This window comes from Chaetura pelagica, unplaced genomic scaffold, assembly GCF_000747805.2.
Source record: "Chaetura pelagica isolate M959 unplaced genomic scaffold, ChaPel_1.0 scaffold67, whole genome shotgun sequence".
Classification (NCBI taxonomy): Eukaryota; Metazoa; Chordata; class Aves; order Apodiformes; family Apodidae; genus Chaetura; species Chaetura pelagica.
In genome coordinates this window covers 2,625,410-2,649,633 of record NW_009954107.1, presented here as the reverse complement: position 1 = coordinate 2,649,633, position 24,224 = coordinate 2,625,410, and the positions used below count along the sequence as shown (strand labels likewise).

General features: G+C 39.9%; 2 protein-coding genes across 6 annotated transcripts in view; one reads left to right on the top strand and one right to left on the bottom strand.

Moving 5' to 3' along the window:
- The window catches only part of PDGFRL (platelet-derived growth factor receptor-like), a 20,395-nt gene extending 17,493 nt beyond the window's left edge, over positions 1-2,902 (top strand). The window contains exon 6 of the mRNA XM_010002511.1: positions 2,629-2,902. Within this exon, the coding sequence (XP_010000813.1) occupies positions 2,629-2,817 (189 nt within the window). The 3' untranslated portion in view covers positions 2,818-2,902. The remainder of the gene's footprint in view (positions 1-2,628) is intronic.
- Positions 2,903-8,305: 5,403 nt separating this feature from the next.
- The window catches only part of MTUS1 (microtubule associated tumor suppressor 1), a 93,629-nt gene continuing 77,710 nt past the window's right edge, over positions 8,306-24,224 (bottom strand). For all 5 annotated transcript variants that reach the window (XM_010002478.1, XM_010002481.1, XM_010002480.1 and 2 more), the window contains 8 exons: positions 23,267-23,333; positions 15,509-15,723; positions 15,022-15,127; positions 13,955-14,028; positions 13,754-13,849; positions 11,187-11,303; positions 9,793-9,890; positions 8,306-8,955 (listed from right to left, as the gene is read on the bottom strand). In XM_010002478.1, the coding sequence (XP_010000780.1) occupies positions 8,739-8,955; positions 9,793-9,890; positions 11,187-11,303; positions 13,754-13,849; positions 13,955-14,028; positions 15,022-15,127; positions 15,509-15,723; positions 23,267-23,333 (990 nt within the window). In that variant the 3' untranslated portion in view covers positions 8,306-8,738. The remainder of the gene's footprint in view (positions 8,956-9,792; positions 9,891-11,186; positions 11,304-13,753; positions 13,850-13,954; positions 14,029-15,021; positions 15,128-15,508; positions 15,724-23,266; positions 23,334-24,224) is intronic.

The following is a 24,224-nucleotide window of genomic DNA, read 5'->3' as shown; positions in this document are numbered from 1 at the left end:
CCTGCTGAGACTATTGAAGCTTCAGAGTTCTTGAGCAATTACCAACTTCCCCTCCCTACTCTGTCCTGGCTGTTAAACAAGGGCAGCTTCAACTACATTTGGAAAGGGGCTTGGTACTGATAGCGTGAATTAGGTGTTCTGCAGAGTAACTACTGAATGAGTTTGGCAGAATTCCTGTTTCTGGTGTCTGTTTGAATTTAGGAAGGGGCAGATGTCTAAACAAGCAGAGAAACTTGCAGCTGTTGGTGAAGTTAAAAATAAAATGCTAAGGGAAACTGAAGTGCCTCCAAGTTCAGGAAGCTGGAGAGCAATAGTGGCTTTTTTGAGTTAAATGCCCAGTGTCTTCCTCTGAATTAGCTCTTAGCATTACTTTGAGTGAGATGCACCAACAAATGGCAGTGTCTCTGCCCTTCAGCGTGGGGCTTTTACTCAGACAGTCTTACATTCACTCTCTTGGGTGAGGAAGAGTAGAAATGCCCCAGCTGATCACATTAGCTTTGTTGATTGATTTCTGATTTTCTGTTAGTGGTAGTTTTTTAGCTTCCCTTGATAGCTGTGTATTGGACTGTCTTAACTATACAAACCCCAATTTGAAGTCTTTTGTAACTAACTTTAATTACGAAGAACCAACAATTGAAGGAACTAATTTCTAGACTTAGCCTGGCCTTCCAAAACTCTGTACCCTATTTCGATTTCACCTTTCACAGCTGAATGGCTGCCCAAGCCTGGTTGCTTGCTGTTCTTGGCCCAGTTGGTTCCAGTGGTCTTACAGCACCAGATGTAACACCTGCACTTGCCCTATAGTTATGCCTCTCAAGCACTGATTGACTATAAACAAATGCTAATTGTCTCCCTTGTTTGCTGTGGATACTGTGGCTGTGGTGCAGGGCATATGCACTATCAGCAGAGGACTGCACCCACCTACAGCACGGAGAGAGACACTTTGGCCTGTGGCCTGCATCTACCCTGGAAAAGCCTGATGTGCTTATCCACTGGAGTAAACAGTCTCAGCTCCAGCTGTGTCCGGGGACAGGGAGGAAAGAGTTGGGTTTCTGCCCCAACAAAACGAGTAAGGAAATGTCAGAGTAGAAGCACTAGATGCGTGTTGGAGATTTTAACATTTATTAAGGAAGTATTAATGTACCGCCAAGGAAAAAGATGAGGATGGAAGGAGAAGAGAAAGGACCATCTGTCATGCTGATCGGAGATTCACTGGATGTTTCCATTCATTGCTGCTTTCAGTGCAGGGAGGTGAGTGATAGTTTTTGTTTCCCATCACCACCCAGCACCTGGGCTGTCACCCACCACTCGAATCCTGAGCAGAAGTAGCACTTTAATCCCTGCTCTCTCCTACATACATTGTAGCAGAGAGACCCTCAACTCATTCTTTTTTTCACTTAGTTGTGGAGTTGTTTTTTTCCCCTTGCCACTCCCTGACAACTGCATTTGCTCGTTCACTTGCTGTGAATGCATACTGATCCACTCCTTAATATGACTCCCTGAAACTGGCTTCAAAGCAGAAGGCAATTAGTTTGAGAAAAACTGGGCCAGTAGGAGCCTAACCTGGCAAATAGCATCTGTCTTACATGGCCTTTGCCTTCACTTTCACTAGGGTCAGGAAGTTCCACTCGCTGTATTTAAGAACTGAGGCTTGAATTAAATTCGCGGTAGTACTTGATTGTTGGTAGGATTTACTTTTCAGGCTGGGAGTAGTGGGTAGTGCTCTGCTAGGCAGAGCTCTGCTGAGTGGTTTGATTCCTTCCTGAGGCTTTAAGACTTTCTAGAAGGAGATTACCTGTTTTTTAAAAAAGTTCTTGCTGGCTGCCACTTCCTAGGCATTCCCTGTCTGCATTGTGACTCATCCCTAAGCTTCAGGAAGACTAGCAGCTTCTTCTGTACTGGTCATTTTGTGAGTGAGATTTTAGCTTTGGCTCTAGATAGGTGTCTGACTTACTCTTTTGATGTATTTAGTTTAAACCAAACTAGTATAAATATAAAATCAACAACAAAAGCTAAAAGCATCTTTCTAAGCATAGTTTGTTGTTGTTTTTTTTCACTTCAGCATTACATGTGCATTTTACAAAGCATAATATGAAGGTTAATTTAGAAGCATTTGTGAATTATTACAATTTTCTTGTATGTTACCCAATACAGTGTTTCTGAAACTAGAGAAGGAGGAATGAGGTTGCAACACACAATTTAAGGCAATTCTTTGTGCTAAAAGAGAACTAGGTAAAGCTGAAAATAAGCTCCCATACTTACCCTGACATACCTCCTCTATTTGATCAAGTATCCAAATGCAACCTCAGCAAGTGGCCTACAACTGCAGTTGAAATCATTCATATCCCGTATCTAACCTAAGGATACACAGCACCTGCACTTAAGAGTGGAAGAGCCATCGTGTTATCCTTATTTGGCATAACATACTGGTGCAGCAATATTTAATGCAGGAATGTTGCTGCAACTGCCAGGCACTTTCAGTTTCCTCACTCCAGGCTGACTTGGCTATAGACTCCTGCTACGTGCCTTTTTGCTTCAGGCTTTGCTTAGGGTCATGTCACTAAGTACATTTTGCAGAATCGTGTATTTTCTTATGTGGGTGGTTTGTATTTTTTTTCTTTTAAACAGTCTGAGAGGCCTGCAATTATCCAAAGCTTCTGGAGATTGATAAACAGAGGAACTGGACATACCACAAGAATCTCAAAGAGCATTCTTCTTGTTGAGGATTTTGAAGCTGGAGATGCTGGCAACTACATTTGTGTTGCTCAGAACCTACAAGGAGAAACAACGGTAGCTACTAAAGTTGAACTAAAGTGATAGAGAAGGCTTCTGGACATAAATGAACTGTATGTTACTTGACATTATAGCCATTTATTTTCTTGTTTAAATGAGGTTTTCTCTAGCACTCTTTTCATCTGTTTATGCATTCCATATTCACTAGTTTGACAGGCCAAACCAGAGTTCCCCTTACCCAGCAGTAGCCACTTGTGAGTTAAACTTTGCTTCATAGTAGTTTCATTAGGCTTGAACATGCATAGCACTTACTATATTTAGGAATAGGTGCTCTTGGGCTTTCATTTGAATGTGGTCTTTTTTTTCTCAAACTCTTTTATAAGGTTAACCCACTGTACAGTTTGTTCCTGTTTTGTGTATGTGAGAGGATACTAAATAACCTCAAAAATGCACTAAGCAGGTGTATCTCTTCTGGTGCTGTGCAAATTTAAACTTTAGAGTACTGTACATGTTTTAAAAAAACAAAGCAAAATAACCCAAAACCAACCAAACAAAAAACCCCATTTATTTTTCAAGATTAAATTTCTGAACATTATGAAAATGTTAATGTGTGTGTGTATCCGTGTGTGTTCATTTCATGTATGTAATACATGACAAATACACAAATGAAAGTCTCATAATGAGGAAGGTTAATACTAAAAAAATATTAAGGTGCTAGAAGGTATCCCCAGCTACTTGTAAGTGGTTGGATATGTTGGACTTTTTTCCTTATGTTGTTGCATACTTACAACCTCGTGTGCAGCCTACCTAAGAGTTCACTCCTCAATAGATGTATGGTGGTATGTTTGCTGAATTAGTAGCAAATAATATTTGCTAAAGCTAAAACTTGCATTTATTTATATACTATCATTTACAGAAGAAAAAAACCCACAAATGCAACATTAGTGTAATGTTCAATAATACAGCAGAATCTCTTTGCAGGTTAATTACAATTTCAACTCAATTGCATTAATTTATATAGGAGAAAAAGAAAGCTGTTTCATTTACACAGAACTTATAGCTGGATAAAGAAGCAACTGCTTCTGTCTCACCCTGGGTTTAGTTACCTGTACAAGGAAGGAGACTTTCCAGAGGAAAGAACTTGGTAACAATGCTGTTGGACATCTTGCCAATGTTTTTTCTTCAAGCACAGAATCCCTGTAAGTGGGACTGTAACGGTGACTTCCAATTCACAGCTGCATAGTTGAGTTGTGTGACAAAAAAAGAAAAAAAAAAAAAAGGAAGTCTTACTGCAGTGGTTTTATTTACAAGGCATGTGAAAACCAGCTCATTCTGAGCACATCAGGAACCGGTCCCTTGCTTGCATGCTTCCGTGTGTCAGGCTGCTTTTGACTAGAATTCTTAAAAGCTTTCTGGTGAATTCTTGAAGGAAGTAAGCCCTTTGCTCCATGTAATTTAAACCCTTAAGCAGATGTGTACAATACAGTCCTGAGTAGTGACATACAGCAAGTACAAATGTAAAAATGGGAGCTTCTCAATAAGTCAGTAACCTAATGTAGCTAATGAAAGTACTGACCAAGCTTGATGAATTTTTTTTTTTCTTCAGCATGCAGGAACCTCTCCCAGGGTAACTGACATGATAAATATCCATATATTGAATGGGTCTGTGCATGTCCCATGAAATAGGCTTCATGGAAAACGCTCATCAGATGCCTGTAATATAGTTAGCCTCTAAAAACAAGGTATCTACCAAAAAATAATAAGTAAATGTACTCAACACTAGGACCAACTTTGAAAGTGTATGAGGCAGTCCGTTGTTACTCTTCTTTCACACCACTGCTAAAAGGTATCAAGCTGTTACCCACATGACTAAATAGGCGTTACACAATTTCATAGTAATACCTACAAGGGCATTCCCTGACCCCACCCCCCCTTTTTTTTTTTTGGCAAGAGTTTAATCTGACTGAAGTAACGTGAACAATTCCCAGGCTTCTGGATGAGGCTGTACAATGTATTAATTCCTTTGTAGCATTTTTCATTTATTAGAACAATGTATTTCCTTTGAACTGCAGAAGCTGTGCCAACCTCTTAAATTTCAAAGTGCTTTTGAGCCTTTAATTCAAGAGTTGGTTTCCTTTAAAGCATAGAGCAAGTGGGAGGCAGTGTCACCTGTTTGGACCTGTTCAACAACACAGCAGTTTGTGTAGTAGTATCACTTCCTTGGTGACAGTTGGCAGGAGAGGAAAGGACAATGCAAGTCCATTGCTGTATCGTTGCTTCAGCAATGTCCCTCAGGTTCAGTGGTTATGTGCACTGCTCACATGCAGTTCTCAAGATTGATGGCAACTACAGAAACAGTGCCTTTAAAGAATAACTTTTGGTGGTGGTTTGTGTTGGTTTTTTTTTATCCCTGCAACCGAAGTAATTCTCATAGTTGTAAATTATGAGAATTATTTTACTATATATTTTACATACCAAAACCTTCCTGGGCAGGCCTGACTCTTTTCAAATTGATGCAATTACACATTTCCACATCAACAGTGACACAGGGTAGGAGAATGAAGCCCTGGAAATGAAATTTAAGTGACTCTTCAAAGTCTCATGTCTAAATTTGCCAGTAGTGTCACATTTTTATATCTCAGTCACCACTGCTTAAGGCAAGGAAGCAATGGGCAGAAGGTATTTGGGTCTTCAGGGCTCAATGATTATTCCACATTTCTGATGACCTTTTTAGCTCCAGCTCAGCCCTGAATGATTTCCTGGTTGTCAGGCAGCTACAGTTTTAAAGATCAGTGGTTACTGTCTAGAAGGAATTTCCTGCATGATTGCATGACACCAGTTTACATGCAAGTATCTTGAGGCTTCTCACTACAAAGACCAAAGTCTTCAGTTAGCATAAGGAAATTATTCACTTCAAATTTTACAGCAAATGTAGATAAAAGTATTGAAGGAAGGTGAACGATGTTATGAATAGTTTGAATCACAACAACCTATTTGGTACAGCTGTTAATGTCACTGCTACTTCCTTTGGAAGGTAGCATTAGAGTTGGAACTACTAATTAAGGTTGAGTACCTGAAGAACTCATTTAATTGCTTGACTAGCACTAGACCTTTGGAATATAATTATAGTGAGCCAGTTTTTAGCTTTTCCTGAAGGAAACTTTATGATAAAGAATTTACCAAAAAATATGTAAAAGTTCCTAGATTGAACAAAGCCTTTGCTAACACATGGTATTTAAGTTAACGCTTTAAAGGTTAATACTCTATTAAATGGAGAAAAATACTGAAACAGTACTTACTGGTGAACAGTATTAATAAAGACTAACAGGACAAACACTAAACAGGCATTTCTGTAGGCTAATTTACAAGGAATACAAGGATTCTTCATTTCATCATAAGAGCATTAAAGAGTCTTTTTGCAAGTTCAGAGGTGAGGAGTCTCCTGCATTGTGGAGGGAAAGTATAGCTAAATTAACAGTCTCTGTATGATTTACTATACCATACTTTTCTGTACTGGTAGCCTGGTATAGCTTTCCCCTTCTCAGTTACACCAAGGGGTCTGCTATATTTATCTTCCAACATTTGCATGCACTCTTCTTGCATATTTTGCTTGTGGCACTAACATCACAACTAAGGTGATAAAGTTCTTGTGACATGACCTGTTAAGATTGCTAACTTTTGACTTTTCTCACACAAAGAAAATTCCTGAGTAGGGTGAGCATTTTAATGAGTCCTATAGGATGCTTCCAGCAGACATATAGAATCATAGACTGGTAAAGGTTGGAAGGGACCTTAAAGATCATCTGGTTCCAACCTCCCATCTCCTGTCTAACCTAAATCTACCCTCTTTCCATTTAACACCATTACCCCTTGTCCTATCACTGCTCTCCCTGGTGAAAAGTCTGTCCCCATCTTTCCAGTGCACATTGGGTCCCTGTATTAAGCCAACTGTTCCCTTATTGCTTAATTCTGTAATGTAACAATCACTTGACTAACAGAAGCAGGAGAAAACCCCTTCAATCAGTACAAAAAATTTATTTTAAGTATTCAGTTCAAATACATGTGATCAAATCTCTTTGACCAAAGAAAGTAAGAATGTTCTAGGATATACTTCAAGCCAAGCTTTAGCCCACAAAGGATTTCCATAGCTAAATTTGAGCCCCCTAAAAGTATTTTAAGTACTGACCCCACAAACAAGTGGTAGGTACAGGGCCCTAAACAGGATTAAAAGAGAGGATAATGTTCCATAGAAATGGCACCCTTCATTTGTACGTTACTGAAAATTAAGTAGGTTTAATTATGAAAGTCAATCACAAGTGTAAGCATATTACAGCTTTACTTACTGCATGAGCACTGCTAACAGTCTTGTTTGTATGTCCGTGTTCCTCATTACTAGCTAAGATTTTTCAAGTCTTGGGTAAAGTGGTTTGCAGTGGTTCTCCAGCTGGGTTCCCTAAACACTTCCCATTCTCTTGATTACTGTCCTCAAGCTCTTGGAAAACACCAGGAAACTCAACAGATGTAATTTACTGTAACAGTTAAACTGTAGCGAGCTAACAGCATTAGCTAAACAGTAGCATAACCATGGTGCTGGAAGTGGTACTGTAAAACCCAAGCTGTTTTAAGCACAATAGCAGTTTGTAACACTAAAGCAAAGTTGAATTTGTGTTTAGTAGCTACAATGTAGACATCTTAAACAGGTCTGACCAGGGTCTAGCAAGGCTACCCGATTACCCTGTTGAAGCTAAAGCTGCTCAGCATCTGACATTTCCAGAAATGCTGACACCTTCAGCCTCCAGTTCCAGCAGCCAGGATAATTTTTTTTTTTTTCCTACTCTGCAGAATCTTTTGCCAAGTGAAATGGCAAAACACTGATATCCTGCAGCCTTAAGAGAGAAGGTGTGGCAGAATCAGCAAGGTAAATATACAGCTATCGCCATCCCCCTCTTTCTCAGGTTTGGCCAATCCTGAAGAATGTTAATACAAATGCTAATGCTTAAAAAGTCAAAGTGTGTCAACCAGGTATATCAGAATTCACAAATTACTCAGTATTCGTGAGAACTGAGTTAAGAATGCATCTATTATGACAATTATTGTGTTTTTCTCTTTGGCTTTCAAATCCACACCTATTTTATCCTCTGCAGATGACCTCAGCAATGGACATGCTGTTCTGGAGAAATAACTGACTCCTTTACAGCAGGCAAGAGAGGTCTAAGTTTCTAAACTTGCAGCTCAACTAGTAACTTCTGACTATGACCCTGTTGACTTGAAAGCCAAAATCCACTGTATCCTGCAAAAAAAGTCTCCTCATAAATGGCAGAGTTGTGCATGAATATTAAGTCAAGAATCCATGCAAACTGCAATTCAGTTTGTTCTTAAAATCAGTTCAAAGTTGCATAGTCAGGTCAGCCAAGATACCAGTGAGTCAGTTAACAAAGCTTTTCATGCCATTTTTTTACCAAACTGAAGCCAGAAATTATATTAGTAGTGGCAGTTTCTCCTCATTTCCTAGTGAAGGTACTCTCTGCTAAAAGCATGCATACTGACACCATTAAGAAAGTACATGTCGATATATAGTCTCCAGCTTTTATCCTTTATTAACACAGCAAAGAAGGCAACATTAGACACACGCACAGTGTGTTACATCCATTCCATCCACAGCACACGCACACACACAGCCTTAAAAAAGTGTCTGTGAGAACGAACATAGTATAAAGGTTGTGATCTTTGTCTCTAAGCCCCTGAGCTTTTTCTTATAGTTAGGTGAAAAGGCAATTGAACAAGTCTTTCCTTGCTCTGTAAGTGCTTTGTGCAACAATGTCTGTAGAGGTCATAAACAAGTCTTTTTGGGAGGAGCAACACAAGCGTCTTTCTCCCATATTCTCAGTCTTTTATCACCATTTTTGCACCAAGTAGTTTCCAGTTTTGTTGAGTCGTCATAGTCAGCTATGATCAGTTCTGCAGATCACAAATGAAATGCATTCCCCTCCTTCTCTCAAGAGATGTCATCTTGGTGATACTGTGGGACTAGAGAAGTTACCAGAATTCCGTGGGGACTGAAGAGGCACAGATGGAGAGCTGGGAGACAGTTTCCTTGGACTGCATAGGTCACCATTGTGCAGCTTCCACAGAAGTTCTTCATTTTCCATTGACAGGCGTTTGTTCACTTTAGATTCCTTCTCTAGTGACTCCTGCAGAACAGCTTGCTCTGTAGAAAGCTGCCTGGAAGTGTAAGATTCACATCAGAACACACAACCCAACTTGGAGGCTACAGCATTGAACTCAAGTGTTACAGAAAGGTTTGGAATGGCATAAACCACTGATTGGCTTATAACTAAATTACTTCTTACAATGAGGATTTAACATATTCTTATCCTTGCTGGATTTAAACTGGTAGCCTGCAGAAAGCAGGAGACAGTCCAAATAAGCATTCCTAAAGACCAGAAAAAGCATCAGCAAAGTGAGATTTGACACTAACAAATGCTTTTAAGTGGCCACACTGAAGCCTGTGAGTCTTGGGGCAGACTCAGCTCTATGCAGAAGCTGCATTTCTTTAGTTGCCTTCAATTGGCAAGGGTTATCCCATCGTTTAAGCAAGAGTTGAAGTTAGAAGAACCTCAGACCCATTTTATTAATTTATAATAGCATGTTAATGCTATTATTCTGGATAAAACACATTGGTCTTTTCACTGATCTAAACTGGGGACAAGTCACTCAACTGAAGTGGTTGTAAGTAAAACTAAGTTTAGCTTACAAGCCAGTAATACTTAGAGCCAATCTATAATAAAATGGCATTTCTAAGTTGCTTTTTCATCCCTGAAATACTCTTTATGGAGGACTGAACAACATACTGAGCCTTTACCCCCCCTTACAGTCTGTTCCTGCTTGCTCTTTCAAATGCACATTTATAAAGATACAAGTGGGGAAGAAAGGGGCTTGTTATTTTACAGAGTACTATGAAATCCCAGTCACTAATATTTACAAAGAATTTTCTTTCTTGTCACAGGAAAACCTCTCTGGTTCATAAGAACAATGAAAAGTCCAAAATTGCATTTTCACCTTGAAAGCTCCATGTGTTTGTCCATCCGAGCTTTTAATTCCTCATTTTCTTGCTGAACCTTCTTTATTTTGTCTGTTAAGATTGCATTGTTCTCCAGCTTAGGAAAAAAGGTCACAATTTAAAATGAAACCCATGCACTGCACTCATCAAGATACTGACTGAGCTATCAGGCATTCATTTGCAGACCTTGTTATGGAAAGTGCAAAAACCTGGATTACTGCAAGACGGACTTGCTGTCATGGCTCACTGTTCTGAAACAGGCAAATAGATCCTACTTAACCTTATCCTGACGTAACACTGGCACTTGGCATCCAATCAGCACAACTGGCAAACACAGGAGGACTGGGTAAGGGACCTACTAGTTAACCAGCATGTTCTAGTAATACCGGCCAGTAATGGCAGCATTTTCAGAAGCTGTTGCCAACAGGAGACTGTCTAGAAATAACATGTTAACACGACAAATTCAAGAGCTCCCCTGTGTAAACAGCTCTCCGTGTTGTTTTCCCAATTCCACTTCATTGCTGCAGGATGTTATAAAAAGTCAAGAAAAAATGGCATTTAAATGGTTGGATCTCTAAGGGCTTCTATACTGTGGCTAATGTCTGTCATAAAAGATGAAGGTTTATAGTCATTTTCTAGCAGTCAGACCAGGGCAACGTGATTTTGTACAAAACTGAACAATTGACATTAATGTATTCCTTTGTATCCAAACCTCTTTCTATACCTTGTCATTAAAATCTTGCTTAAGTAAGTATTACAACAGTGTTCAAAGGCCCCACCCTGGACAAAGACCCTGTCCTGACACAAGAGCAGGCTGAGTAATTACAAGTTCTACCCCCAAAATTGCATTTTCATATGGAATTATGCACAGGGGCACATCCAAAAGCTGAACAAGCATCTTAAAGATAACAGCTAAAATGATTGACCTCCTAAGCTAATGAACTCTAGATGAATACATTTATTCCGTTTCATACTTGATCCCTTCTTGTTTAATTAGGATCATTTCCATGGTAATGATTTCCTGACAGTGCTGTTTTCTGTAAGACTCAAGCAAACATAGCAGGTAAAGATTTTGTCTTGAGGGATGGGAGAGAAAAGAGGGAAGAGGAGGGGAAATGTGGAAGAGGTTCCCAGATAACCCTGTATTACTTAGCAATAGTTTATGCAAGCCACTTAAGAGGTTAAAAGGTCATCCTGCAGCACCTGGTGATCCCTTCCCCCTCTTTACATTACAGCCCAGTGCAGATATAATTGTCCCATCATCATTTCATGTTTCCTTTTAAACAATAACAACAAAAAAATCCTTACTTATAAGTCTGACAACCCCAAATTCATCGTCAGAACGTAACTCAGAGACATGGTCCAAAACTGCCATACACCAAAGAAAACTCACCAGTTTTTCCATCTTCATTAGCTTTATATCCTGCTCATGAAGTTTCTCATTCTTGATCTCCAGCACTGCTTTCAAACTTTCCAGCTCCTGTTCCAGATACATTATCTGGGGGTGCTTCTGAAAGATTGCCACAGAGTTAGCTTAGTACTCTGAATTTCAAGAATTTAAAGGTTTCTCTGCTATTTATCAAGACCAAAAAAAAAAAAATATGGTAACAAAACCGCCTGTTCTAGGTGAAATCAAGCCGAACAGTTTAGAATGTAAATAAATAAATAGAAAATCTGCCACCACCTTCTCCTCTGATTTTTTGTCTTTTGTAGGTGGGCAGTTGCAGTTTTCCTTAGAAGCTGTTCAGAAAACACCTTGTGAACAAATGTGAAAAACCCGTGAGTCAAAGGAAGGCACTAAAGAGCTGTCACAGCAAAACTTGTTTTGCAGGACTGCCCAAAGGCTCCCTTTAAGGCGAGCAGTTCCAAAATGTATTTCATATTACTCATAACTCATTCTAGAAGGTAATTAGAATAGACATCTGAAGAGTTTTCAGATGCTGGAGTAGTTAAAAACACACCAGAAATTTAAAACTATGAACTTGACTGTAGCTGATTTTCCCTGTTCCGAGTCCAGATAGCTGGTTCCATAAGCAGAAATTGAAAATTTTTGCCTTTCTATTCTGAAAGCCTAGCAGTGCAATTGCACATAAAAACCTTGCACGGCTGTACATCCATTACTTATCTACAACACAGCAAGTTGGGACTTAATAAAAATTCTTCCTTGTTTTTTGTTATTTTCCAGGAGGTGGAAGGGAGTGGAGAGGGACAGGCGAGGGTCAGATCCGGTTTCTCAAGGATCTCTTTTCCAGAGTAAGGACTCAATTCAAACACCACTAAGTAAAACATTCTCTACATTTCAAAGGCAAAGTCACAGGCAAAAATGAGGAAAAATAAAGCAATTGATTAAACGTGTTGCATAACTGAGTTTATCTTTAAAAACAAACAAAACTTGTTTTAGCACATTTGGGTAAGAACACCAGAGAACAGCGTTGAGCAACAGTCTCACTGCCACGTCAGAAGCCTGAGACTTGGCAAGCAGTGCCTGCAGTAGGCAACAAGGGCCTCATCACTTACACGCCTCATTTTCCTGCCTGCTTAAGGACTGTGGGAGAGATTCTTGTTTAATTTCTACTTTTGAACAGAAGTCCTTCTGAAGTGGGGTGTGCTACGCTGCCTCAGAAGAGGAAGCAGACAATTTGAGCTTCGTTCTGCCCTTCTGTGGGTTTATATGGAATCTAGGAACTAGTGAGAAAAGTGATCCTGAAAAGTTTAAATGCAGGTTATAGTACATTCAAAACTGATTTTTTTTTTTCTTTTTTCTCCTCTGTCCCAATGGTCTTAAAATGTCTTTTAAAGGTTAAATCTGAGCAACTACATTAGCCACTCACAGCAGAACACAGAGCCAGATAAAAAGACTGAAAGACCTATATAGTATTTTAGCAAAAAAGCTGGGAATATCTACTGACACTACCTAAATAATACTGGAGGGGTTGGAAATAATCTGTCTTCAAAGGGCTAATGACCATTCTAACACAGCAGAATTTTAGTAGAGTACTGGGACAAATCACTGTTGTTTCACAGAGGAACTTCAAGCTTATGATGTACCTTATGCTGTCAGGATGCAAAGGGCATTTGCAGTTGTGTAAAGGCACTTGAAGATTGCTCCTTTAAACACCACCTAAGAATACAGTTCAAACTCCCAAGTGCAGTGTATGACATGTTCTCTTTGGTATAATCTCTCCCAACCACAGCACCATGTTGTGGTTGCACATTCTTCTGTGGCAGCTCTGTCCTGCCACCAGAGTAAGCAGTAAGAGAATAAAATTAAATTCCAGTGGAAATTGGGGCAACTTAGGAAGCATCCTAAGTGAGTTTTTAGGTGTGGAATTTCTCTCTGTGGGATAGGCAATACTACTTGTATTCTAGTTATTTCTAGGTAGCCAGAAATACAAGCATGAGGGAGGTTTTTCATGCACTGGGAAGCATTAGACGTTTTGCTCTGACATTGCGCTCAAGGCTGCTTCTTGGTTGAAAAAAATTCTCTGAGAAAGGTTTTTCATGCACTATGACACAATAGAAGTTTTTCTGAAGGATAAATCAGCAACAAGAATGAATCAATGTTTGAATAAATGCATTAAAGACTCAAGTATAAAAAGGGAGTTTCGTAGTAGCAATATAAGCCCACACTGATCATAACACAGTGAGAACATTTATGGACTGTCTAGAAAAAAGTTATGATACAACTTCTGGATAAACGCAGGTCTTCAATTTAACTTAGTCTTTAACTTACACCACTGACTTAGATATTCAACATCTTTATAGGGTTATAATGGTAATGTTAAGACACAACATTGTAGTGATTGAGAAAAGTTTCTGGCAGGCAAGCCTCTTCCATAAAATATTAACAAGCATGGAGGCCCTACCAGGCTTGATTGCAAACCCTTCATATGAGAAATAAAATAAACCCAGGCTTACAAAATCTGCACATCTGCATTGCTTTTGAAGATCAAGACTTACAAGATTGGCTTTTTCTTTGGCTATTTGTTTTTGCTTTTCCAATTCCAACTTCTCACTCAGAGAATTGTTTTCACATTTTAATTCGTTGATTTCTTTCTGAAATTAAAAGATAAAAGTATAGTCAGGCCAAGAATTTAGTGCACATCTCCAAACTACCTTTGAAGTTTTAGACTGCCACAGTGACCCCAACCCATAACAAACCTCTAGCAACTCCTGCTTCTCTTTAAAGGAATCTTCAAGCAATGTCCTTTCAGATTCATGGGCACTCTTGAGCTCTGCAACAAGTAAGTTTTGCAGATTTTTAGTACTGCCTAAGACATAAAAATTCTTTTTGAAAAGCAGCATGAAAAGGCAGCCAGTACATGTACGCACAGATGCGGAGTCAACGACAACACCAAATGAACATTTATCATCAACTGATCCAAAACACGCACAAAGTATCAGCTCTGATGCTGCTTCAGATTTGTTGATTGCCCCCTCCCTCATTAATTTTATTAGCTGGCAGGGTGCCAGTTTTGAAAGCATTCATCTACATGCAACACAAAATGGATAACTGGACACAAGAGCCACATCTGACAAAAGCTGAGTTTCTGATAGGAAACAGCAAAAATTCAAATTCTGTCTTCCAAAACCTTCTAGAAAAACATTTCCTTTCCTGCATTGGAGGAGCCACACAGAGAAGTTCGCTCTTTGATTGTAGTGGAAGCATCACCATTTTTAATGATGCAAAAATATCACTGGAAACTTTGCTATAAAGTGGAGTTGGAAGGAGGATGGAAATCATTACCACTTAAATCAATTAGATGAAATATCATTTAAAACTGAGCATACTCGCCACCCCCTCCCTGAAAAACCACTCATGCCCCAGTATGCTGTAAACAGCATGTATTATTTCTCAACATTCCTTCGTCAATCTGGAAAACACACAACCCTACTTATTCTCAACTTCAATTTTGAGGTGCTTCTTATAGAAATGGGAGTGGGAGCTATTACTCAACTTCAGAATTTGAGGGCAGATTGCAATTCAGACATCTTGTACTAAAGTGTCGTCTCCACTCCTAAATGCTTTTACAAGTTTCCTTCAACTACAGCAGGATCATGGCTATGTAAAATGAGACTTGCGGAGTTCCAAAAGAAGGATTTCAGCCAATATTCTTAAAAATAACTGACCATCAAGAACAATGAGATAGTCATACTGATGAAAAAATCTGAATACTATTTGTGACTAACAGCAGTATAGCATAAATACTTGAATACAAAATACTTGCCTGAAAAAGAGGATTCATACTCCTTTTTCAGCTCCTCTACTTTTTCTGAGTGTTTGTTTTCAAGTTCCAGCTTAATGTTTTCATGTGTGACATTTAAGTTGTCCACCTACAAAAAGACAACATGATTTTTTCCCTCCCCTTATGTGTGTCAAACCTTGTTTAAAATACTGTTCTAATGGCATTATGTAGTACATTGATTATGTTTTAAAAAGACAAGGTCACAGGCCAGGTGTGTCTTTATCAATCTTAAAACATAAGCTGCCTCAAACAACCCAGTGGGGCTCCAGAAGTCATTGAAGCTTGCAGAACACAAGGAGCCTTCACCATGTTTAACCATAAGCTGAAGCTCCAGAGTTGCAATGGAGTTTCACATTAGATAAAACAACTCCATTATTAACAAAAGGCAGCATTCTCTGAAGGCTCACTTCTAGCAGAACTGCTAGAAATGCAACTGCTAGAGAACATTTATACTTCAAGTGTCACAAACCTGCTCCTGGAGTTGCGCTTTGTACTTTTCAGCTTCTTCAATGCAGATACTTTGGAGTTTCTCACATTCTGCAGTGTAAAACTCTTTAAGCCTCTCCTCCAGCTCAGCTAAATCATTCTGATGTTGCTGGTTTAGCTTCTGCAAAAATCCTTCATGAGCAATTTCAAGTTCATTTCTGTCTCTCTCCAGTTTCTCACAAGTTGCAGAAGTGGTTGCTGAAGAAAAAGGAAAAAAGTAATTGGATTAAGTCCAATGCTAATTATGCTATCTTCATTACAAGTATTAAAGATAGCGAACACTCTGCACAGCAATACGGTTATACAAGTATCATTTACCCATGACAGGAACACCATCTCCAAGGGCACATGGAACCTATATAAAAGCACAAGTGTGACAGTTTGACATGACATAGAAGAATGAATGTCTCACAAGAGACACTGGAGTGCTCCAAAAAGAAAAAGAAAAAAAAGAAAAAAAAATGAATCTGCTACTTCACCTAATTTGATCCCATTTCAGTAGTGTATTTGTCAGAGCACTTCACTTCTTGATATATAACCACTTAGCTAAATTTGAAAGTCTTAATATCCTGAAGACCATCCCTTCAACATGTTACTCAGGCATGCAGCAGAAAAGCAATTCTAACCTGACATGTACTGCCCAATACAGAGCAATACCGAACTGCCAATCTGAAGTGTGCTGCTAATATGGACATGCCTAAGATATTTAAATATGCAAGATAGAGAGTCGTTTCAGGCAGAAAGAACAGATTAAGAAAACAAAGAAATGCTCCATGAATTCTCTTTATGTTTAGACTGACACAGGTCAGCTGAGGCAACTGTCTAGGTTTGTCTCCCCATATGTACAGCTGATTAAAAGGCAAATCAGAAGTTAGCAACTTGTACTTTTGAGTTTGAAATTTAGCATTTCCAACTCCTGCCAGGCAGGCCTGAATAGGAGAAATCCTTTTTCTACTGTTAATATGAATAGAGCCTGGAAGAGAGGTGAAACAGGACCTCTAGCACAAGCATGTGGTCACTGACCTTGTGAAAAACTGCTTCTATACAGACTCTAGTGCTTTGGTTTAAAATAAATTAGTCAGATGAGCATCTACTAAAGTATTAACTAGATCTTGACTCAAATACAGAAGTCATGCATACATACACTTCACAGCAGCTTGGCACGCTGCCCAAACAGTACAAATATAAACTCCACATAAAAGCATGGGAAGATCCAAGGATTTGTGTACAGGCAATACAGGAAATTCCCATCACAGATGAGTCTCAGCCTTAAGATTATATATAAACTACAGTATTTTTAAGTACTGATTCCCAAAGCAGTACTGAACTTCAGGGAAAGCAGCCTGCCCTATCAGAGTGCCTCTAGCTACATTATGTGTTGGATTCCCTCTTTGCTGCTGCTCATCAAGAACAAGTAACCCAATGAATAATACTTGTACTCTCTTTTAAGGAAACTGTCAAGAAGTCTTGACCCTGCTGCCATCATTTGAAACCTGCAGCTGAACTAGAAAGTGTAAGAGTGAGCTTTGCTGTGTGGAAATTGATCTGCATGAGTGCCTGAATTAGTTTTAACAGCAGGCTTAGCTCTACACTAGCTCTGTGAGAAAGATTTGCTGATCAGGACAGATTTAAACCAAGCTGTTTGTCCCATGACTGGCAACAGTGCAACTAACGGTTCAGCTGAAATGTACCACAACATTCTCTGCAACCCAAGCAGATTTCACATTTTTTTATACTTTCTGTACCATCACCAAGAAAGATTTTTTACAGTACAAATATAAACTCCACATAAAAGCATGGGAAGATCCAAGGATTTGTGTACAGGCAATACAGGAAATTCCCATCACAGATGAGTCTCAGCCTTAAGATTATATATAAACTACAGTATTTTTAAGTACTGATTCCCAAAGCAGTACTGAACTTCAGGGAAAGCAGCCTGCCCTATCAGAGTGCCTCTAGCTACATTATGTGTTGGATTCCCTCTTTGCTGCTGCTCATCAAGAACAAGTAACCCAATGAATAATACTTGTACTCTCTTTTAAGGAAACTGTCAAGAAGTCTTGACCCTGCTGCCATCATTTGAAACCTGCAGCTGAACTAGAAAGTGTAAGAGTGAGCTTTGCTGTGTGGAAATTGATCTGCATGAGTGCCTGAATTAGTTTTAACAGCAGGCTTAGCTCTACACTAGCTCTGTGAGAAAGATTTGCTGATCAGGACAGATTTAAACCAAGCTGTTTGTCCCATGACTGGCAACAGTGCAACTAACGGTTCAGCTGAAATGTACCACAACATTCTCTGCAACCCAAGCAGATTTCACATTTTTTTATACTTTCTGTACCATCACCAAGAAAGATTTTTTTCCCCTATCTGTATTCCCCCCAAAAAAAAAACCCAACAACCTTCTAATTTAACTGCTCCCTTTGGAAAAAAAAAGGAGTATTCACATTCACACTTCCATCACTTTGCTTTAGTGTAATGTTATTGAATCTATATGCTTGTATTGTCATGTTTTTGAGGAAGAGGAAACATCACAGGTAAGGGACATTATTTTATAATGCAAAGAACTAGGCATCAAGCCAAACAGAGACATTACACAGCCAACTGCACACAGAACAGATCTGACCATCTATAGCACTGTAAGAGGGGTATAGCTAAGGGGCAGATAACTCGTATGCCTCAAATGATGCACTTCCTTCAAAACCATCAGAGGAAGAAGCAAGCATCCATTCTTTAAGGCCAGAGCCATTCATTTGCTTCTATTGAGCTAAAATAATTGCTGCCTATCATTGTCTTATCTTTAAATGTCAGCACACAGAACTTAGGATGATGCAAAGCACTTGAGAAAAAAAAGCAAACAGCAAACCACACCTTTGTCAAAGAAAACAGACACATCAGCTCTTGTTCAGCCACTCTGCAATTCAGATTTGAGAATAAAGTCACAAAGACAAACTAAAACTTATAAAACTTTCATTGGCAGTTTAATGTTAGGTTACACTGAAGGTAATGTCTAGCCTCCCCCAAATCTGGAGGCTGCAATGCTTCCTTGCAGATTGCAAGCTTGAGTTGAATCCTTGCCATCCAAACAAGAAGCCATCCACACCCCCAGTGAGCTTGCAGTGTCATGGGGGTGAAAGAAACCACACGTGAAGTTTCAGCAAAAGCACCAACTGAAGAATTGTTGATGTGAAATGAGAAGTCCTGCCAACCCAAATTTGTCCCCATACTTGAGAGGCAAGTGGTCACATCAAGTACAGCCCTGTCCATCCTCCAGGATGAATAATCTTATTTGAGATTGTAAACTGCCTTGTTTTAAGAAAGCCATGAAAATGGCAATTAATCCCTTAATTTGGCCATTCATCCACTGCAAGAGGATGCTGCAAAACTCCTGACTAACAAAACTTGATGGCTACTCAAGAGTTCTCATAGAACCGGTGCTCAATTCTGAAGAAAAAGTTTCCAACTGGAATGTGCTCTTCCACTAGCACAGACAAAATCTCTATTTCAACTCCTAATCCACTTCAGAGACACCTGAAAGTCATGCTTCAGAGTTTTAGTACACAATTAGTGTGCTTCCTTTCCCTTCTTAAAGTCCTTGCCTCTGCAATTCCACATCTTCATTATACCATGCACTATTACAGACCATTTGAGAAGAATCAAGCCAGAGATTAAAAGATGCACTATCCATTAGTCCATTAAGTTTGTTCAGTCTCTTCTGTTAACACTGAATAGCTTTAAACTTTAAGAACATAAGGAATGGTGTACTTGGCAGCCAGAAGCAAGATTTACTTCTTTATTCAAATAGCAAATCCACTAATCCTGGTTGTCCCAGCCTGTCCTCCCAATCATACATGTCTCTCCCTATATTATTACAACATGGAGCAAGATTAGTAAGTATTTTTAGGCTTCTTAACACCTGTTTATGACAAATAAAGAGCCTGGTTCTTTTGGGGCAAAACCACAACCTCTGGCAACCACAGGAAGTTTTTAAGATTTGGTAACAGCTTATCATTAGATCAGAAATACTGATTTTGACAGGTAAAAATAACATTCATCTATAGCAGTTAACCATGGCCAACTTCCACCTTGGGTATGTCATTGCAACGCTCTCTGTGTGTCAGAACTATTTTAAAAATGCCTGCAAAACACAAGTCTGGAGATCCAGGCATGTGGCAACTCCCTGCAACTGTGCAAATGGCAGCAGATCCAAATGATGAGAACAGTAGCACCTGCTGAAGGAAAGAACTGCAAAAGTTGCCAGCACCGTTGCAAAGAGGCCCTTAAATCATTTGAAGTGCAATTAATTTAGAGGAGTAGTTTCGTACCTCTGAAGAAATATGCAGCTCTTGCAATTTCTACTTACGTAATTGAACAGGTAACTATAAATAATTTACACTCTAGCTTGCATCTTAGCAAGAAGAGAAACAGGTGACAAACAGGACATCCATACCTGCTCCAAGCTTCCAGAATCCAAGTGTTGACATTCAAACCACAGAATTTAGCCTTTGTGGCTGTTAACAGGCTTGAACTCCTTTGGAAAAGTCTATCCCCAAACACATCATCATTACAAAAATCAGTGCCTGGTGACCATATTTCTCATGCTATTGCACAGCCACATGGTCACTGCCAGAGGCAGGTTTTGGAATCACTGCATATTTACATCATAAGGAAAAAGGTGTTTAGGTATAAAGGCTTATACAGACTAACCCAGCAAAACAGACAATTTGACAAGCCAAATCAAGGAGCTTGGGAGGGTGCACAGCTGAACTTTCAAGCAAGAAACTGAGGAATCCAAACTGCAGGGTGCAAGCTGCAGGAGACTTCACATTCCACTCAAACTCAGCAGGGCAGAGACTACACAGAGCTAGGTCACCCAGCTCCTCTTAACTAGACTGCCTATTCCCCAACTGGCAATAAAAACATGTCAGACTGGGACTCCACAAACATGTCCACATGTCCAAAGTAGGATTCAAACTATGCTTAACTTTCTTAGCCAGTCTGTCCCTAGATCATATGGTGAATCAAAATTTGCATCAAAACAGCTTACGGAAACCATAAGTTCAGCTATATCCATTTAACAGTGGCAATAGAAAGCTGATTAGCACCTGTGTATTTGAACAGATTATTTTTAACCAAAGCTACTGTTGCAAAGAAGGCTTTTCTTACACCTTGTCAACAAATGAGGTCTGGCTGGCTTAATTTACTTTTTTAAAAACTTTTTTTTTTTTTTTAATAATTTTTAAAGGTAGATAGAAGCTGAAGTCCTGTGTTGTTCTTCATTTCTGTGGCTAACTCCACTCCCTTTACATGCTGAAGACAGAAGTCCAGACAGCCTAGATGTGTGGCATGGTTAAGACAAAAGGAGCTGCAGGAAGATAAATGTTTCACTGCAATCATGTTCTGGAAACCTTATAAAAGGAAGTGAGCCCAGGGCTGACATTCAGATGCTCCTGTGGAGCTGACCCAGTAAGATCAGCTCTGTGAGAGGAGCAGCTCATGACCACATCCAGCAGCACACCAGCCAGCATCTCCAGCTGACAGCTCCATGCACTCAGGCATCACAGATCCATCAAGTTCAGTTGCATTTTAAGCATTTTCTGGTTATCAAACTCCTGAATTACACATTCTTGCAATGGAAATCTCACATATAAGCTCAGCAGGCTGCTAATTGAAACAGGAACATAATGAGTTTATGGCAAACTCATTTAAGAGTGAGGGAACCTTAGAAAGAACCACGTTTTTAAACAAAACAAAAACATACACAAAAAAACAATGAAACAAAAAAAACACCCAAAAAACAAACCAACAACCAATCCCAAAAGAGCAGTAATGGACAAAAGTGCTGGCTAGCTTTTGGTCTGCCCATCTAAGCTGAATGTTCCTGTGGGAAACTCTTCTTTTCTTCCTCACAGTTCCCTTTCCTGAGAAATTAAAAACATGGTGTCTAGGTTGATAAAGGAAAAAGAATACTAATGATGCTGGCACATGGAAAAATAGCAACTTTCTTGGTCTAACAGCAATCCTTCTGAAGCCATTTTCATGGTAAGGTAAACAAATGGGATTTTGCCCAGATCCTACAAGGACAAAAAATAAATCTAGTTTACCGTATTTATGGCCCAACACTGTAGAAATGCAATAAGCCCATTTCCACACTAATACTCCAGTTTTGTTGTTGTCACTTTAGGATGAGAGAAGTGCCAGCTGTATCTGATGGGAGACACAGCCCTCCTCTCCCTTTCTCCACTCTGGCACTGGTGCTCCTTCAGCCACATGCTGAGCCAGGCCAGGGACCTTTGGCAAAACAACACTTCAAGATCCTAGTTTTCAGCTGCTTTAGGTCCCCAGGCAGCTTGCCACACAGCTCAGTGCATGGCTACCCAGGCAGCAGTGCTGACACAAGGCAGGACAGAAAGATGCAAACACAGAGGAAGGCCAGGCTCTTTTCAAAGCTAGCCCCTACTAAGACCTGCCCAAAACAACTGCAAAACTGCAATCCAAGTGCTTCATCAGTAGGAAAGTTAAAGGATGCAGCTTAACAGATGCTAGACTGCACCAAGCTCTCTCAGCTTTTTAGTACTAAGGTTCCAAGAAAGAAAATGCTACACATTTGCCCAGTGTCTTTGGTACACTCATCTAACCATTTAGGCTGCAGGGCTTTCCCTGCATGCAATACTCCCCGTTCACACACATGCAATTTCATGCATTATCAAATGAAAGTCCCAGAAAGCTGCATTTTAACATAATCCTCTAAGTTGGACAACAGTACTAATGAAAAGTGGAGAAGCTGTGCTCTGTTGCTTCAGCTGGGGGGATACAGAGACCCTGCTCTGCCCACCAAACTTCCAACTCCAAATAGTTGCCAGGGAATGCATGTCTTATTAACCAACACTAAAAATAAATCTGAACATTAAACACACCACCTGAATGTAGCAAAGACTACATTTACACTCCAGTTCAGCTGAGACAATACTCAACTTCCGAAGCATGCGAAAATAAACGTTTCTAACTTTTCAATAAAAAGTGATGTATCTGAAATTGCTCCACACCTATTGTTTTATAACACTTTTATAAAACGCTAGCTTTACTTTCAAGTGCTATCAATTTCAATCCAGTCACTTTTTGCACTCCACATGATGATTCTGCTTTGAGTTCAAAGGGATTATATGATGTTATTATCAAATGCATTTAAATCAAGCTTCAAAGCAGGCAAAACCAGCCCCTGCAAATTATAGCTCAATTTCATATTATAGCTGCCCACCAGGATGAGCTCAAAGATTTAATCTCATTAACCTGATAGCATTTCCTTCTGTTATTGTTACACTCAATCACTATTTACACTCATTACACTATAGCAAAAAACAGATTTTATACAGTATTTTTTACAGGTTTATGATTTTTTTCCAGCAAATCTCTAGAAGACAGGGTACAAGTAAGTTAAAGCTGAAACAGAAGTATATATACACTAGTCAGCCATCCTCCCATTTTTAAGAAAGTGAGTGCTTTGGTCATCAGACGCATGTTTTGCAAGGAGGCCCCGCTAGGCGCAGTCAGATCAGTGCCAGGAATTCCATGAACCTGGGGTCATGCTGTCAGGGCTCCAGAGAAATGCAGCGATTAAAGCATCTGAGCAAAATTCAGTCAGGGAATTAAATGACTGCCATTACAATACCAGAGCATCTGTCTTTCTGCAGATCTGTTCTGCTGCATTGCTGTTCTCATGAAGAATACAAAAATAAATTCTTACCTAGTTCTCCTCGAAGGTTAAGTAGTTCTTGAGATAAGTCTTCATGCTGTTTCAGTACTTCATCTCTCTGTAGAGAAAAAAAACAAACCAACCCAAACTTTTGGTTACTAGTGATCAGAGCAGGGCATCTTCCAATAACTAACTTACATGTGTTCTGTAGGAAAACAAGAGACAGGAGCAAGAAGCCAAAACATGAATCATTTAGGATAACAGTTTTGCTGTTACAAAATACACAGATGTTACTCTGTTGTTAAGGAAGTGATACTTTGAAACAAAGAAGAGCTTTTTCCAGGATACCACTGCCATTAAAATCCTACTTTACAGCAATTAATTTGGTATTTTATGATGGGTGTAGCAGCACAAGCCTCCAGAACAGCTGCCCTTGATAGCTGTCAAGGGCACAACAATATGGGAGAAAGAGGCATCCATTAAATATTTATTTAAGCTTACTCAAACATAGAACCAAAAACTTTGCTAAATGCTCAGTCTTCCATGAAGGAAAGGCACAACAACCCTGTTCAAAGTTGAACACCACCCACCCCACCACTCACTGTACTTAATTTTCAAATCTATGCTGTTTCTTACACGGAGAAATTAGAACCTATCCGCGCTCAAAGCAAGCAGAAGCACCCATCTCCCTGCTTCACCCAGGGAAAGGTGGCCCGTCAGGCCCCTCTGCCCCCAGACACCCCGGGGAGGAGCGGGGCAGGGCCACGGCTGAGCCGGCCACGGCGACCGGCAGCTCATGGCCACAGCCCGCAGGTGACCAGCTCCAGCGCTTTCACCTTGCTGGCGGACAAGCTCCCGTCCAGCTCCCCGCCGTCGGAAGAGTGCCGCAAAAACCACCACTAATTTACCCTTGCCGCAGCACACTGCGAATAGAAGCACAGTTTGCTGCTAGAGCCGCCCATCTTCCAGCTCCGGCGGCCCCCGCTCGCTCCCCCAGCGCTCCGCAGCG